The sequence below is a fragment of the Rhinolophus ferrumequinum genome, chromosome 18 (assembly GCF_004115265.2).
Source record: "Rhinolophus ferrumequinum isolate MPI-CBG mRhiFer1 chromosome 18, mRhiFer1_v1.p, whole genome shotgun sequence".
In the NCBI taxonomy this organism is placed as follows: domain Eukaryota; kingdom Metazoa; phylum Chordata; class Mammalia; order Chiroptera; family Rhinolophidae; genus Rhinolophus; species Rhinolophus ferrumequinum.
The window spans coordinates 1401046-1413803 of NC_046301.1; the positions used below are offsets into that span (position 1 = coordinate 1401046).

The 12758-nt window shown below is 44.2% G+C and overlaps 1 protein-coding gene across 1 annotated transcript in view; it reads right to left on the minus strand.

The window, feature by feature from the left end:
* NDST4 (N-deacetylase and N-sulfotransferase 4) overlaps positions 1 to 12758 on the minus strand; it is a 196328-nt gene that overhangs the window by 99764 nt on the left and 83806 nt on the right. The window contains exon 4 of the mRNA XM_033133341.1: positions 6147 to 6234. Within this exon, the coding sequence (XP_032989232.1) occupies positions 6147 to 6234 (88 nt within the window). The remainder of the gene's footprint in view (positions 1 to 6146; positions 6235 to 12758) is intronic.

Below are 12758 nucleotides of genomic sequence, written 5' to 3' on the forward strand. Positions count from 1 at the left end.
TCAAGTCTGTCATGTCTGTCATTCTTCTTACCACTGACACTTAGATCCTGGTTTGTGGTCTGATACAGTGACCCTGGCCTGGTGACATCAGAGGGCTAGGGTGGGGGAGGGGCAGAGGGGGGAGGGGTGTCCTGCACAGAGGGCCTGGAACCTGACTGCAGGGCCTTGTATCACTGACTTGTTGGGATCTGCCTGCTTAAGGTGGGAATGAAACATGGACTTAGTTTTAGGTGGTTTTTTTTGTTCTAAAATTATCAACTGATAATTCTGTCTCTTACTGCACTGTATAGGGGAAACCTAATCAGAGATGATTTTATTCTTTTTACTCTCAAAAACGTTCCTGCTGTAAGTCTGAAACTGAGCTGAAAATTTAACTGGTGAAGTTTGTTAATTTTCTTTTCTGGTTACAAAAATAATATATGCGTATTGAGGAAATGTAGGAAGCACACACTAGTGATATATAAAAATCAAAAACAAAACAACAGAGAACATCTTCCAGATTGAACTAGTGGACACATATTGGTATCTTCCTTTTACATCTTTTTCTACTTATTTTTTTTTAAAGTTGAGCTCATACTATATAAATACTTTTATGTCTTTAATGTTTTTGAGTTAACGTCATGAACATAAACATTTCCTATTTTGATGTAAATATTTCATAAAATATAAACACTGAATCTATTAACACAATAGAAACCCAAGTTAAGCATTTAAACTAGTATTAATTTCTCATCATCTAATATGAACATCTGTTAACAGTGCTCAGTGCATAGAAAAAGCTTTTCTTATGCCAAAGTGAAAAAAGAAAGAAAGAAAAAGAACGACTTGGTGCTAAGGGAATTCACTATGTTGTAGCCATTCAAGAGTAGTTTCACTGTTTTGACAATTGTACAGTTCTTGTACGATTTTACAATATTCAGTCCAATTTAAAAATGTTCTGAATCAATAACATAAGCATTGATTCCTATTTAGTCTCTAAACACGCAAACAAACAGGTGAAGTAAAAGAAATCCTGGCTTACAGTGTGAGGTCTATTTATTTGGTTTAGTTTTTCAAAACGGGGTGTAATTTACAGGTGGCTACCTGATTTTATATTCTTTACTTAAATTAAGCAAATAAATATTAAAAGTATTGTTGAAGGAAGCTTCGACAAATGTTCCTTTAGGTGTCCTGTAGTCAAGAGTTCACTGATTAATAGAAGCCCTGTGCAATGGTTAACGCATGTATTTGGAGTCCGTCAGCACCTGGGTTAGAGCGGCCCCCCAGCCCCATCTGCTTCACTGTGATCTTGGACAAGCAACTTCTCTGAGTCTCAGTTTCCTGGTTTGAATATGGGGACCTAAATGCCTATCTCAGCGGCTCCGTGAAGAGTCAATGAGGTCAGCTGACAAAAGCACTTCACTTTGTGACTTGCAGTTAGTCAGGACTTCATAAATATTAGGATCTCTTTCTTCTTAAAAATAATATCTACTGGTTTATCCCTGTGATGTTCTAAATGTCTGCATTTTCTCACATTCTTAAGACATTGCCTGCCTAGATTATTAATTTCTTAAAACCGGGGACTGGATCCCTTGAGCTTGCATTGTATCTTGCCGCCTCTGAGCAGTGAATAAGTGAATAGTATAATTCAGTCTGTAAGTCGGTGACCTTTAGAGCGTCATGTCTGCTCAGTGCTGGCTGACTCTGTGTGTGTTTATATACATGCACCATTTCTGGGGCACGGTCCATAATCCACAGTTCTCAAAAGGTGTACGGACCACTGGAGTCAGAGTTGGGGCACTATTATTGCAGTAACAATTGCTACTATACAAAAAGGAAAGAAGTTTTGGAATTGATGAAGTCCTATGGATAAGATGAGCAGGCAGAATTCTTACCATCTGTTAACTTGTGCTACAGACTTATAATTCATTGACTTTTATGAATATATTAAGGATATCAAATATTGAAATGCAAATGAAGAGAAGTTTATCACTTCCTCAGGTGTATTTTAAACATGAGGTGTTTTTGCTATAGATAGAATGTTTCTCATGGCTATAATGTAGCTGACTGAGGTGTAGATTAGAAAGAGTTACTTTGTCACATGAGATGAGTGAATGGATACTTTCCCCACCCTTCTCTTGTGCTTTGCATCTAGAATGTTTGAGAAAGCTTCCACTCCCTTAAAACTCTGCTGAATGTTACTGGAAGTATCGGGAAGCACATGATGTATACTGGGCCAGGAAGGAGGTCGAATATTGAATTGAAATAAAATTTTGAAGAATATTGATAAAAACAGATGCATTACCATCTAAAATCTTAGTAATTTTTACAGTAGAGTTTGTGTTAATTTAGAAATACTCCCCGCAAGGTCGAGGGTGACAGGAAGAAGCTCTTTCTCTTTCCCTTCATAGATCAATTTCTTGCCAGCCTTTCTCTTGTGTTTTACAGGTTAGATAATTCAAAGCCACATGAAGCAAGCTTTTTCATGACACTAGAAATAGCTTAATGGAAAACATGATCCAAGTTATGCTGAGGGACTTTACCTGCAAAGCAGAATTTCAAAGGTTTTCAAAACCAACCAATGACAATATGAAAGTTTGACTCCCTGTAATATATTGTTCTGTACCTAACTTATCCTTAAATCACCTGTGAGAATATAATGTACAGTTCTCACACGTCTGTATGTAACATGGACAAGCCATTCAAGTGTCTGTGTTTGGAATGAGCCTTTCACTCCTACCCTGATCTAGACTCAGACACATCATTAGTCATTAAAAATACAGTATTTTGGCTCCATTTGAAAGTTAATTCCTTTTACATTTTGAATTCCCAGAAAATAAAAACTGTTTTAATTCAGAAGTAAAACACTGAAGAATTCACTTTTTCGTTACCACTTTTGGAGGATATGTGCTGAGATAATGCTATATTTCTAAATTTCCTTCAGTTTGCAAATGAGAGTAGTTTTAGCAAGACGTGGCCTACAGGTTTATCCCCACAAGGCACATTGCAACATTAAAGAATGGTATATAAAATTCCAGTGTCTTCATTATCACTTTCATACAAACATCTACCTTATATTTGCTCATTACGTATGAATATTGTAATTCCTAAATGATGTTTCCAACTTTCTATGTACACTGAATGTGGCATGATCTCATTACTAAATAAAAAAAACTGTATTGCGATGAAAATTAATTAAAAACTACCTATAGTTCCAAAATTAGAAAAATAGCACCCTATGAATTATTCATCGTTTAATTTTTGATAATATTTGATACATATACAAAATTCCTTTTAAAAGTAGTGCTGATAAACACTGACATAGTATTATAGTTCCTGCTTTGGAGATGCAGAAACTGAGGCACAGAAAGGTTAAGCCCCCTGCTTATGTTCGCACAGCAAGTGAAATGTCAGAGCCTGGATCTGAACAGAAGCAGCCTGTTTCCAATAGCTTGTCTGTCAGACAATACTTTACCCAGAAAAGCAAAAGAAAACAAAGAAGAAATGTAATACTTTTTGTTTACTCTCATGTTTGAAAGTAAATCATTATATATAAAGGGTCGTTTTTTGTAAGATGAACTCTCATGAAAAGGCCAATATTAATCCAATTTTCAAATATTATTCATGAAGTAGCTGAGCCATATTCAATGTATTATTAATTACAAAAAATGGCAATGATTGTCTCAGAATCACGTCCTACAAAAAATAACATTTGCAGCCCTTCCACCCTAGAAGGCATCTTCATGCTGTAATGTCTCCATTTTTCAACTGAGCTGTAACCACAATTTCAGTCAAGCTTTCAGCATTTTCAGACTACATATAACACTGCTCTCCAAACTCCACACTTCTCTTGTTTCCTTTTAATCAGTGATATGCCTTTCCTCCTTCACTTTGGCACCCATGAGTGACTGACTTCTAGGGAAGGCTTAGCGATATGTGCTTTTATGGGGAGGCTGATTTTAGCTTGTGAAGGACTGAGAAGCTGAACAGGAAAGAAAGCATGGGAAATACAGACAAGTGAGGAAGTCTGAGGGGTGCAGGGTCTGCTGTTATTACATGGGGCATGCGTGATTCAATGTCTTCAGGACAACGAGGTTATCACCCACTTCCTCCTGCACCGGGCAGTCAGGTCAGCCTGCGGGAGGACGCAGGCGGTGCCTGTGACAAGGCCACCTCCTCACGGTTACACAGGTACACGTGTAGGGCCAGCACTTTCCTCTACAGTCAAAGGTCCAGGTGGGGACGTGACTATACAGGGAGCAGGTGTGCCCTCAATAGAGGGTGGCCCCCGCGTCTAACGCCACTCAGTGAATGAAAAAACACTTGGGTGGCACAATGGCACCCTGAGAATACGCTGTGGGTGCATTTCATCAAGAGCTAATCAACTGTTTATGTTGCTGTCTATGTGATGGAAGTTAACCCCCTGGGATGTACATGCTTATGTGTCACTTAGCCTCTAAAGTGTGCTGCCATCGCAGCAGGATGGGTGGCCATCTCTCCCATCACTTTTGTTAGGTCACTATCAGTGTAAGAGTCCATAAGGTTCTTTTGAGGGGTATCATTAAGGGTAAGCTTTGTACCCACCTCGATAACTATCGCTGTGATAATAACCAGCGTGTCCTTCATCACCTAGTGCGTGTGTGCTGTGGACATGACCAGGATTCTAAAGAAGAAGTGGGGAGTGTGATTACCTTCCCCAACATGAACTTGGGAAAGTCTGGCAGGTTTCACAGGCCCGGATGTGAAAAGTGAACCAGAGTGGGGCACCTACGCAGATGTACCTCAGCCCAGAGAAGGGCTTTCCTCACACTCCATGGCTCTTTAAGGCAAAAGAGTGTGTTTGTGTGTGAACTCCAAATAATCCCATGCTTTTCCTTGTGTGAGCAGATCCAGCCGTGGCGTTTCTGCTTCATCGTCAGTGCTTCTCGGCCTGAACTCATATCTTGCGGGGGCTTTGAAGATTTACAAAACCACATCCCTTCAGATTGTAAGCTGGACTAGCTTTGCCTGTGCAGATACGATGACCCAAATCTCTCTCTGCAAAATGCCCTTCTAAAACATGCAATCATTTGATATATCAACTTGTTTAAATACTACTTTCCCTTCTATTACTTTAAGCAGATTTGCATGTTTCCAAGCAGAAGGGAAAAGGGACTCAGCAGAGCCGCTGCTGCAATATTCTATGAGGTCACACTGAGCCCCTCTGAGGAAATGAGCTGCACTTGCCATACTTGGAAATACCTTCAATTCGTGGGGTGGTTTGAAGGACTCCGCAACGTGCCCGCCTGCAAGATGACACGCTGGAATGTCCTCACTGTGAGTGACAACTGCAGTCCTGAGCAGAGCATGTGGCTGACAGCAGGACGCAGAACCAGGGTGGGCGGGAGGCTGTGGGCTCGTGATTATCTATTATGCACAAGATAGTCCTTCTGTGCATATGGTTTTCTCTGCACTAGTGCCAGGCATCCTGTGCTGATATTCTGAAAATACTGGAGGTGAAGACGGCTGACGAGGTGAGAAACGTCGGCACACAGAGCCGTGCCTGGACACCAGCCACCTTCTGAGAATCTGTGCAGTGGCTGCACCTGTGGCTGGATAGATGGACAGAATCAAGACGGACAGTCTGACTGTGATGGTCTCGGGGTATGTTGGGCCAAATCACTGATAGTAACTGTAGGGGAAATCCTGCAAGGGGAGGTAAATTAAGAAGGATGGCCCTTAAAGTCTACTACCTTTCACTGAGGCTATAAAATCTCTCTCATCGATGGATGATTTCCAAAGAAAAATAATAGGTACAAACCTGCCTGTCACCTTGACTATCTGACAGTTGAAAACCGGTGTCATTATTCTGATTCACATACTGTGACCGTCACCATCAGTGTTGCTGTGCTTCCCACTCACTACACTGAGACAGGAGACAGGGTCACATTTAGCACAATGCTTCTGGATTCTTCTACTGACAAGGCCCTTCTCTTCCTCCTTTGACCTTGACTCAAACAGTGTTTGCCAAAGTCGACAGGCTCACTGCTTTTGGGCTCGGCTACTCATATATGCGCCCACGTTCTCCCCATAACATCCTGCATATTCCATTCGCCTACTTATGATGCATTTAAAATCTGCTCTCCTATTTATACGTAGCTGCCTGAGATCATGAAGCCCCTTCTTACCTGTGTGGTAAAACTTCCCTGAAAATCCAAGGTTGAAGGTAAAATTTGCAACCTGAGTGCGCAGTAAATTTTGAGTCTCTAGTAATGCCTGAAATAAATAAGAAATTAACATGATTTTAGAAAAATAAATATGAAGCTTTGGGATGCCTCTTTTTCAAATGTGTATGCATGAGTAAAACAAAATAATCTGAGCTTTGCTGCTTCTGGGATTTTGGATGGGTGCTTTATGTGCTATTCTTATTTCAGGTATTATAGTCAGTATTGTTCTTATTTTGATTGAAGGTCACCCAGTTAAGAAACAGTGTAGTCCTAAGCACATCCTACATTACTGAGTCGCACTTCTCTAACCCAGTACTGAAACCACTTTTCATTTCTGCGTGAGAGGTTTTTTTGAATTCCAGGTTGTTATATTCATTTTCTTGGGAAACTTTTTCAGAATTATTGGATGTGGACAAGTCCTGGACTTGCTGGGAAGGAGTAGGAGAACTTTGTTTGAGTTGCAATTTAGCATTTTATCTAACTGAGCTGCCGTCCCTACCCCTCTTTAAGGCATAATTATTGAGTTGAAAGCTTGGGTTTTGTTTTACACACTGAAGAGCAACGTGCATTTTATAGGACGTTGAGAGCGAATGTTGGGGAGCGAACGGGAAGGACAGGTAGGAAACAGCCATTTTCATAAAGAAGAATGTCTAAATGTGGCAAACTGCCCCTCGTTTCTGGGTCTGTCATTACTGCCTGTTGACTGCTTGTCTGCAGACGCGGTAAGAACGCCCTGAAGGGAAGGGCGGCCCGGAACCCACCGCTGTCCCCATGTCCCCATGTGCAGCGCGGTGGACCTTGCAGCTCCTCGGGCTTTTCAGTTTGCTTATTGGTTCAGACGCTTGTTTAAATTTTTAATGAACTTTTAAAGAGGTCTCGTTTTGTTCTGATGGAAATGAGAAACCCATTTCAACTGGAGATGCTCCCCAGCCGGGTCCTGGGTCGCTGCCTTCCAGGCGGTAACCGGCAGCGCCAGAGGCTTGGATGACGTCTGTGCGGCGCTCCTCATGGAGCCCGCCATTGCTTCAAAGCTTGTGACCCTCACTACTTATTCCCCAGAATCAAGAGGGCTCTCCTCAAAGTAGTTTACTTAAAGGGAAAAAAAAAAAAAAACAGGAAAAGAAATGACCAAAAAACTAACAGGTAGATAAGCTATAATATAGTCAGTAGTTGTCTAAGATCACAGTATACTGGTGTCACCCTGGCCAAACTTGTTTAAATATTATCAATTAAATAGAAAAAGCATTAAAAAAAAATAGACCCCTCAGTTTCATTGTTGCATGAAATATAAATACACATATATAAAACTTCTCAAAAAGAACTAAATATTTAAAAAAAGAGTGAAGTGAACGAGGTCAGCTGATTGGTAAATGCTACGGAATAAGGCCTTACAATAAAACATCACGCAGCCTTCTCCCTGCCTTTTGTGTTTTATTAATGCCCAGTCCCCGAGTCTCCATGTCTTGAAATAGGTTTTTAAACCCCCCCCTCCCCCACCCTCCTCCCCACTGCGGCCCCATTCACTCAGTTTTCCACCTCTGAGCTCCTGGCTGCATTTGCGTACCCGCCACCCACCCGTAAATGCAGCAAATACTTCCTGCAGGTGCACGCGGCCCTGGGATTCACACACAGGCCTGACTACCCAGAGAGGGACAAGGTGTTATACCAGTGTGACATTACAGCTCCTGACAAACGCCACAGAAGGGACTTTGAATTATACCGGGGCGGGGGAGGTCACACATTGGACGCTTTCTTAGGGGCAGTCTAATAAAGATCACACAGTCTATTTCCCCCAACTTGCCTCCACTCTAGCAGGCCTCACTGTCTTTTTCTTTTTCTTTCTCTTAAAACACTATCATCTGCTAACCCTGTCGCCCTTCCATTTCCAGTCTCCTCTGCTGTACCTTGGAGACCCTGCAGTTGGGCTAAGGTCCCCAAGACAACACCTGATGTCACCCTGTGATCACGGCTCCCCTCAAACCCTTCCGCTTACCTGCAAACTACTAACCTGTAAACTAACAGCTGTCGCTACAATGTACCAGGCACGCAGCTGCTTAGCTCAGTGCCTGGAGAGTGAGAGCTCAATAAGCAGGTCGAATGAACACTCCACATGTCGTCCTCCCAGCAACCAGGTGCGTGGGGACTCCACGTTTCCCCTTAAGTACAGGCACTGCCAGCTCCCCAAGTCCCGTCATCTGAACCCCCACACTGTGTCCACTTCCCTACACCTGTCTCAGTCTGTTCCCTTTGCCCCGAGAGTCTCCAGTTGCCCCCAATCCCGTCCCCACGCCAGCCATCTGTAAAGCCCCAACGTGACCCATTCTGATGGAGCCTCCCTGAGGCCTCAGAGCTTTTCTAGCCACAGCCTGTCAGCATGTAATGCTGATTAATGTGGGAGTAAACATGACAATTTCAATAAGTGAAAATAAAAAAAATGGATAAAAAAAGAGAAAAAAAGAAAATCCTAAAAGGTTCCAAGCCTTCCTCCTTCAGTGTAAATAACTGTTTCTTTCGTTTTCAAAATTCCAGGAAGGGAAGTGTCCATGTCTTTCAATGGTATAGGAAGAAAGGCATAAGCAGTAATGAATACATACAAAATGACTTGAGTTAGCCCTTTAAACCTCCCCGGGATCCCTGCATTAACCCTGGTTTACAAATGGGGAAAACGACCCAGAGACACGAAAAGCTCCAGTAAGGTTCTGGAATTAAAAGTGTCTGACAAACAAAACTGATACGTTTCTTGCTCTCCTGGAGCTTACATTTTTCTTAGGCACACAAATGATACACATGGCAAGCCAATCAAATGACTATTTAATAGCAAATTGTTACTAGGGTGCACAAAATAATTATGGTATATGCTACTATCAGAACTACCAGAGAGAACCTACGTTTCCACAGGACAGACCATGAGGCCTATAGACTTCTCTCTGAAAAAGTGGCAATTTAGCTGAGGTCCGAAAAACCAGAGGCCAGTCATGCCTGGCACAGGGCTCTCGGAGTGAGCGCCTCAGGAGAAGGGGCCAGTGACACGAGGCAGGGGTCAGGGGGGACCCGGGCGTCTTCTCTACTTCCTCTCATAAGGGATATGATTCTTCTGCCGAGTGCTGAGAAGGAACTGCAGAAACTTTGGAGTGAAAACAGGGAAGCCATGCAGGAGGCTTCTGCAGATTTCCAGTAAAGACACGGCTTCTCCTGGTGGCACTGGGAACGGAAAGACGTGAGCAGTGCAGAGTGGTGGATGGACGTGGGGAGAAAGCAGAGTGGGATTTCACCATTGATTCCGGTTCCTGGGCTTCCTGAGCTGGGGGATAATCAACGCCCCTACAGGAAGGCTGGTGCTGAAAACACCATCGTGCAGAACAGGAAAGCCAGCACTCAGTCCTGCAGCTCCCCTGCCTTCGCAGCTTTTCTCCTCAGATCGGAGGGGACGTTTCAGGAGCCAGCTACAGAGGGGAGCAGGGACAGGCCAGGGCAGTGGCCTCCAAGCACAACCGCTGTCGTGCGGGGCGGCCTACGGGGTCTCTGGTCCCACTCCCCACACAAGAACGCAGGACATGGTGAGGCCAAACAGGAACACCCACGGAGCCATACTTAGGGGAGTCATACCACTATACTCTCACTGGCAGCTGGGTCGGAGAAACAGGAACCAGGAGCAACACAATTCTCAACCCTCACTGTGCCGCTTGCAGACTCAGCCACCATCTTCTTGCTAGCTCCCCCTTTTTCTTTTTTCTCTTTTTCTACTAGCCTAGCCACGGCAGTTATATTCATGGCTAATGGCTCACTGGTTACAGCTGACGGCCAACTAGCCACAGCTGCTGGCCATTTGATCGCAGTCATGGCCATTTACTACCTGAGCCAGCACCTTTCTATGTGAGGCCGAGAGCCTGGAAACTGCTTTTTGGGGCTCTGTCCCCACAACCGCTGTGACAACGGGAAGGTTAAGCACCAATGCTAAGATACCGGAACAGACAGGAGAAACACTGAAAATCAGTTTGACCTTGTAAAATAGCATTAACTCATGTCACGTAAGTGAAGCATTTACATCTTCTGCTCCACTATCAGCGAACACAACGGAGGTAATATAAACCAATAAATCGGAAGCACACTTATAGTGTCGTAATTTTTACTGGATTGTGTCAGCCCAACACCCAGGTGGCTTCCAGTCCCTTCTCAGTGGCTGTGAGTGGAACTGTCTTCTGCGCTAGACTTGGTTTCTGGAGCGTTCTGGGCGGCTCCGTGTGCACAGAATTCTACGCCGCTGACCAGTCCGCTCTGAAAGTGTGTGAAATCAGCGTCTGTTTCCTTGTTAGTGCTCTACGCTCTTCCTGGGCTCAGTTTCCTGGGCGTGGACAAGCCCTGCCGTTCTTATCAGCCCTGATTTCTCTTCAAGGCCCCACTGCCTCAGTTTCCATCCACGTAGGTCACCTCACACCGCGAGTGAGTCCTGCTCGCTGTACCTGTTTCCATCTTGTCCCTGTTCGACCTAATGGATTGGAATTTTGAATCCGATAAATAAATCGGAATCAAACATGAACTCATCTGACCCTTCAGATAGCAGTGCTCGAACGACTGGCGTCCTCCTTCACAGGCCGCTCCTCCACACACGGTCTTCAACTAGACCGTTTAATTCACTTTTCCTGTAAGCTTTGCTCCGACGTCTCCATCATGACCTAGAAGACTTTCTGAGTAGTGAAAAGAGAGAGTGTAACTTCATTCTTTGCGTAGCACGGTTATTTCCTTAAAAGCTTTTTGTAAAGTAATGAGAAAAATGACCGTCTTATTTTCCCTGGGCCACAGTGTGTAAGTAATGACAGACTCATCGTGAGCGAGGAATACCTTACATGGGACTTGCGGAGGATATGGAATACAACTCGTCATTGTCAGCCCAGTGACTGAGAGATGGCTCCAGCGGTGACCACGAATCTGGTAGCTGAGAGAAACACACATGCACACACCACACAAAACAGTCAAACCTTTATCAGGGGAGGGACGGGGATAGTCGTCTATAATCGAGAATATTCCAGGATTTCTCAGCCAGGACCTGCGCTGACCTGGCCCAAATTCTCTTCGCGTCTGGTTAGAACTTTAAAATGCAGCCTGCCCCACTCTGCATAAGCCTAACCGGTGTGTTGGGGCCATTTCACAGAAATGCTTGACAGAAATGCTGTGATGGCTGTGACACCCCCACCTCCGGGCTGGCCTGGGGTCCCTGGAGGCAGGGAGCTGGGCTGCCCTCACTCCTGAGTCCTCATGGGTGGTTTAGCCATAGAAGAGGGGATAATCAGTGGAACAGGGATTATGATCATGGAAGAGTGTTTTCCAATCTGCAATCCATGGGTCACGAGGTCTGTGAACTTTAATAATTCTGTGAAAAAGTAATTCCATGCTCAAATGTTTAGGGAATGCTCTATATTCTACTCCTCTTGGGAGCTTCTTGATTCATATTAAGATACTGAACTCTTTAGTAGGAAAAAAATGTATTTACTTTAGCTTTCCCCCAAAACTATTAGCTAGTACCACACGCATCCACTGGCCCGCATCTGAGACGCACTGTTGTGGGAGAAAACATTAAGTGGACGGCTAAACCCTGGGAGGCAGGTGTTTTCTGGGGTCAGGCATCCTTGACTGAATACACTTTCCTAGTTGGTATCTAATCAAGTTGCAATCCTTGTCATTTTCTATGAAACATGACTCTGCAGACGCGCCCAGCCAGGGGACGGCATTGGCTCCTGCGAGCGACCTATACAGTGGGGTGTCTTCCATGGCTGCAGGGTTACTGTCCCTACAGAGCTTCTGCTTTCCTAATAGTATAAGGTGGTGGAGATGCATTTCAAAGCAACAATTAAACTTTTGATAAATAAGACATTGCCTCTTGGAACATTTTCTTCCTGTTGAGAAATTATTAGACAAAACTATTAAGTCCTTCTCATGAAAACATTACTTGTTCCTTAAAGACAAGAACTATCCCTAAGTCTAATTCTCATTTTTTGGGCCTTAAAAATATGGAAGCCTCCACGGCCACTAAGTCCTTCATCAAGGTCAGAGATCGGCCTTTTTCCTGTGGACGCCCCCCCCCTGCTTTCCTCGGGGCTTGTCACCTCCGGTTCCCACTGTCGTCCTCTCCGCACTCAGTGCACGTCCTGCGAGCTGACGTACCTGGCACAGCACCGACGCGCAGCATCTGTTGGCTGGTGCGGCAGCTGACGTCTCTCATTTCGTCTCTACAAACACTGGCTGTGCTGTACTGGTTTGCAGTTTCTCCAGGAAGAGGCACTCACTCATCAGCTATATTGTATCATTATTTCATTCAACAGTGTGTTGTAGCAATTCCAAAATGTTCCTTGAGCACAGGAAGTATACTTTGTGTTCCTTTTTATACACCTCCTCCAATGGCCTCAGCACATCCCAGCTGTCAGATGTTTAGGGTCCTGGGGGCTTCAGAGAAGCTGGCACAGCGAAGCAGCCAGGCGGGTGCCATCACAGCTCTCCTAAAATGTCCTGGAACCTCAGAGGGGAATTCTGGAGATGGCGGGTATTCGGGATTTTAATTTCAAGTTCCGTCTCCACAGC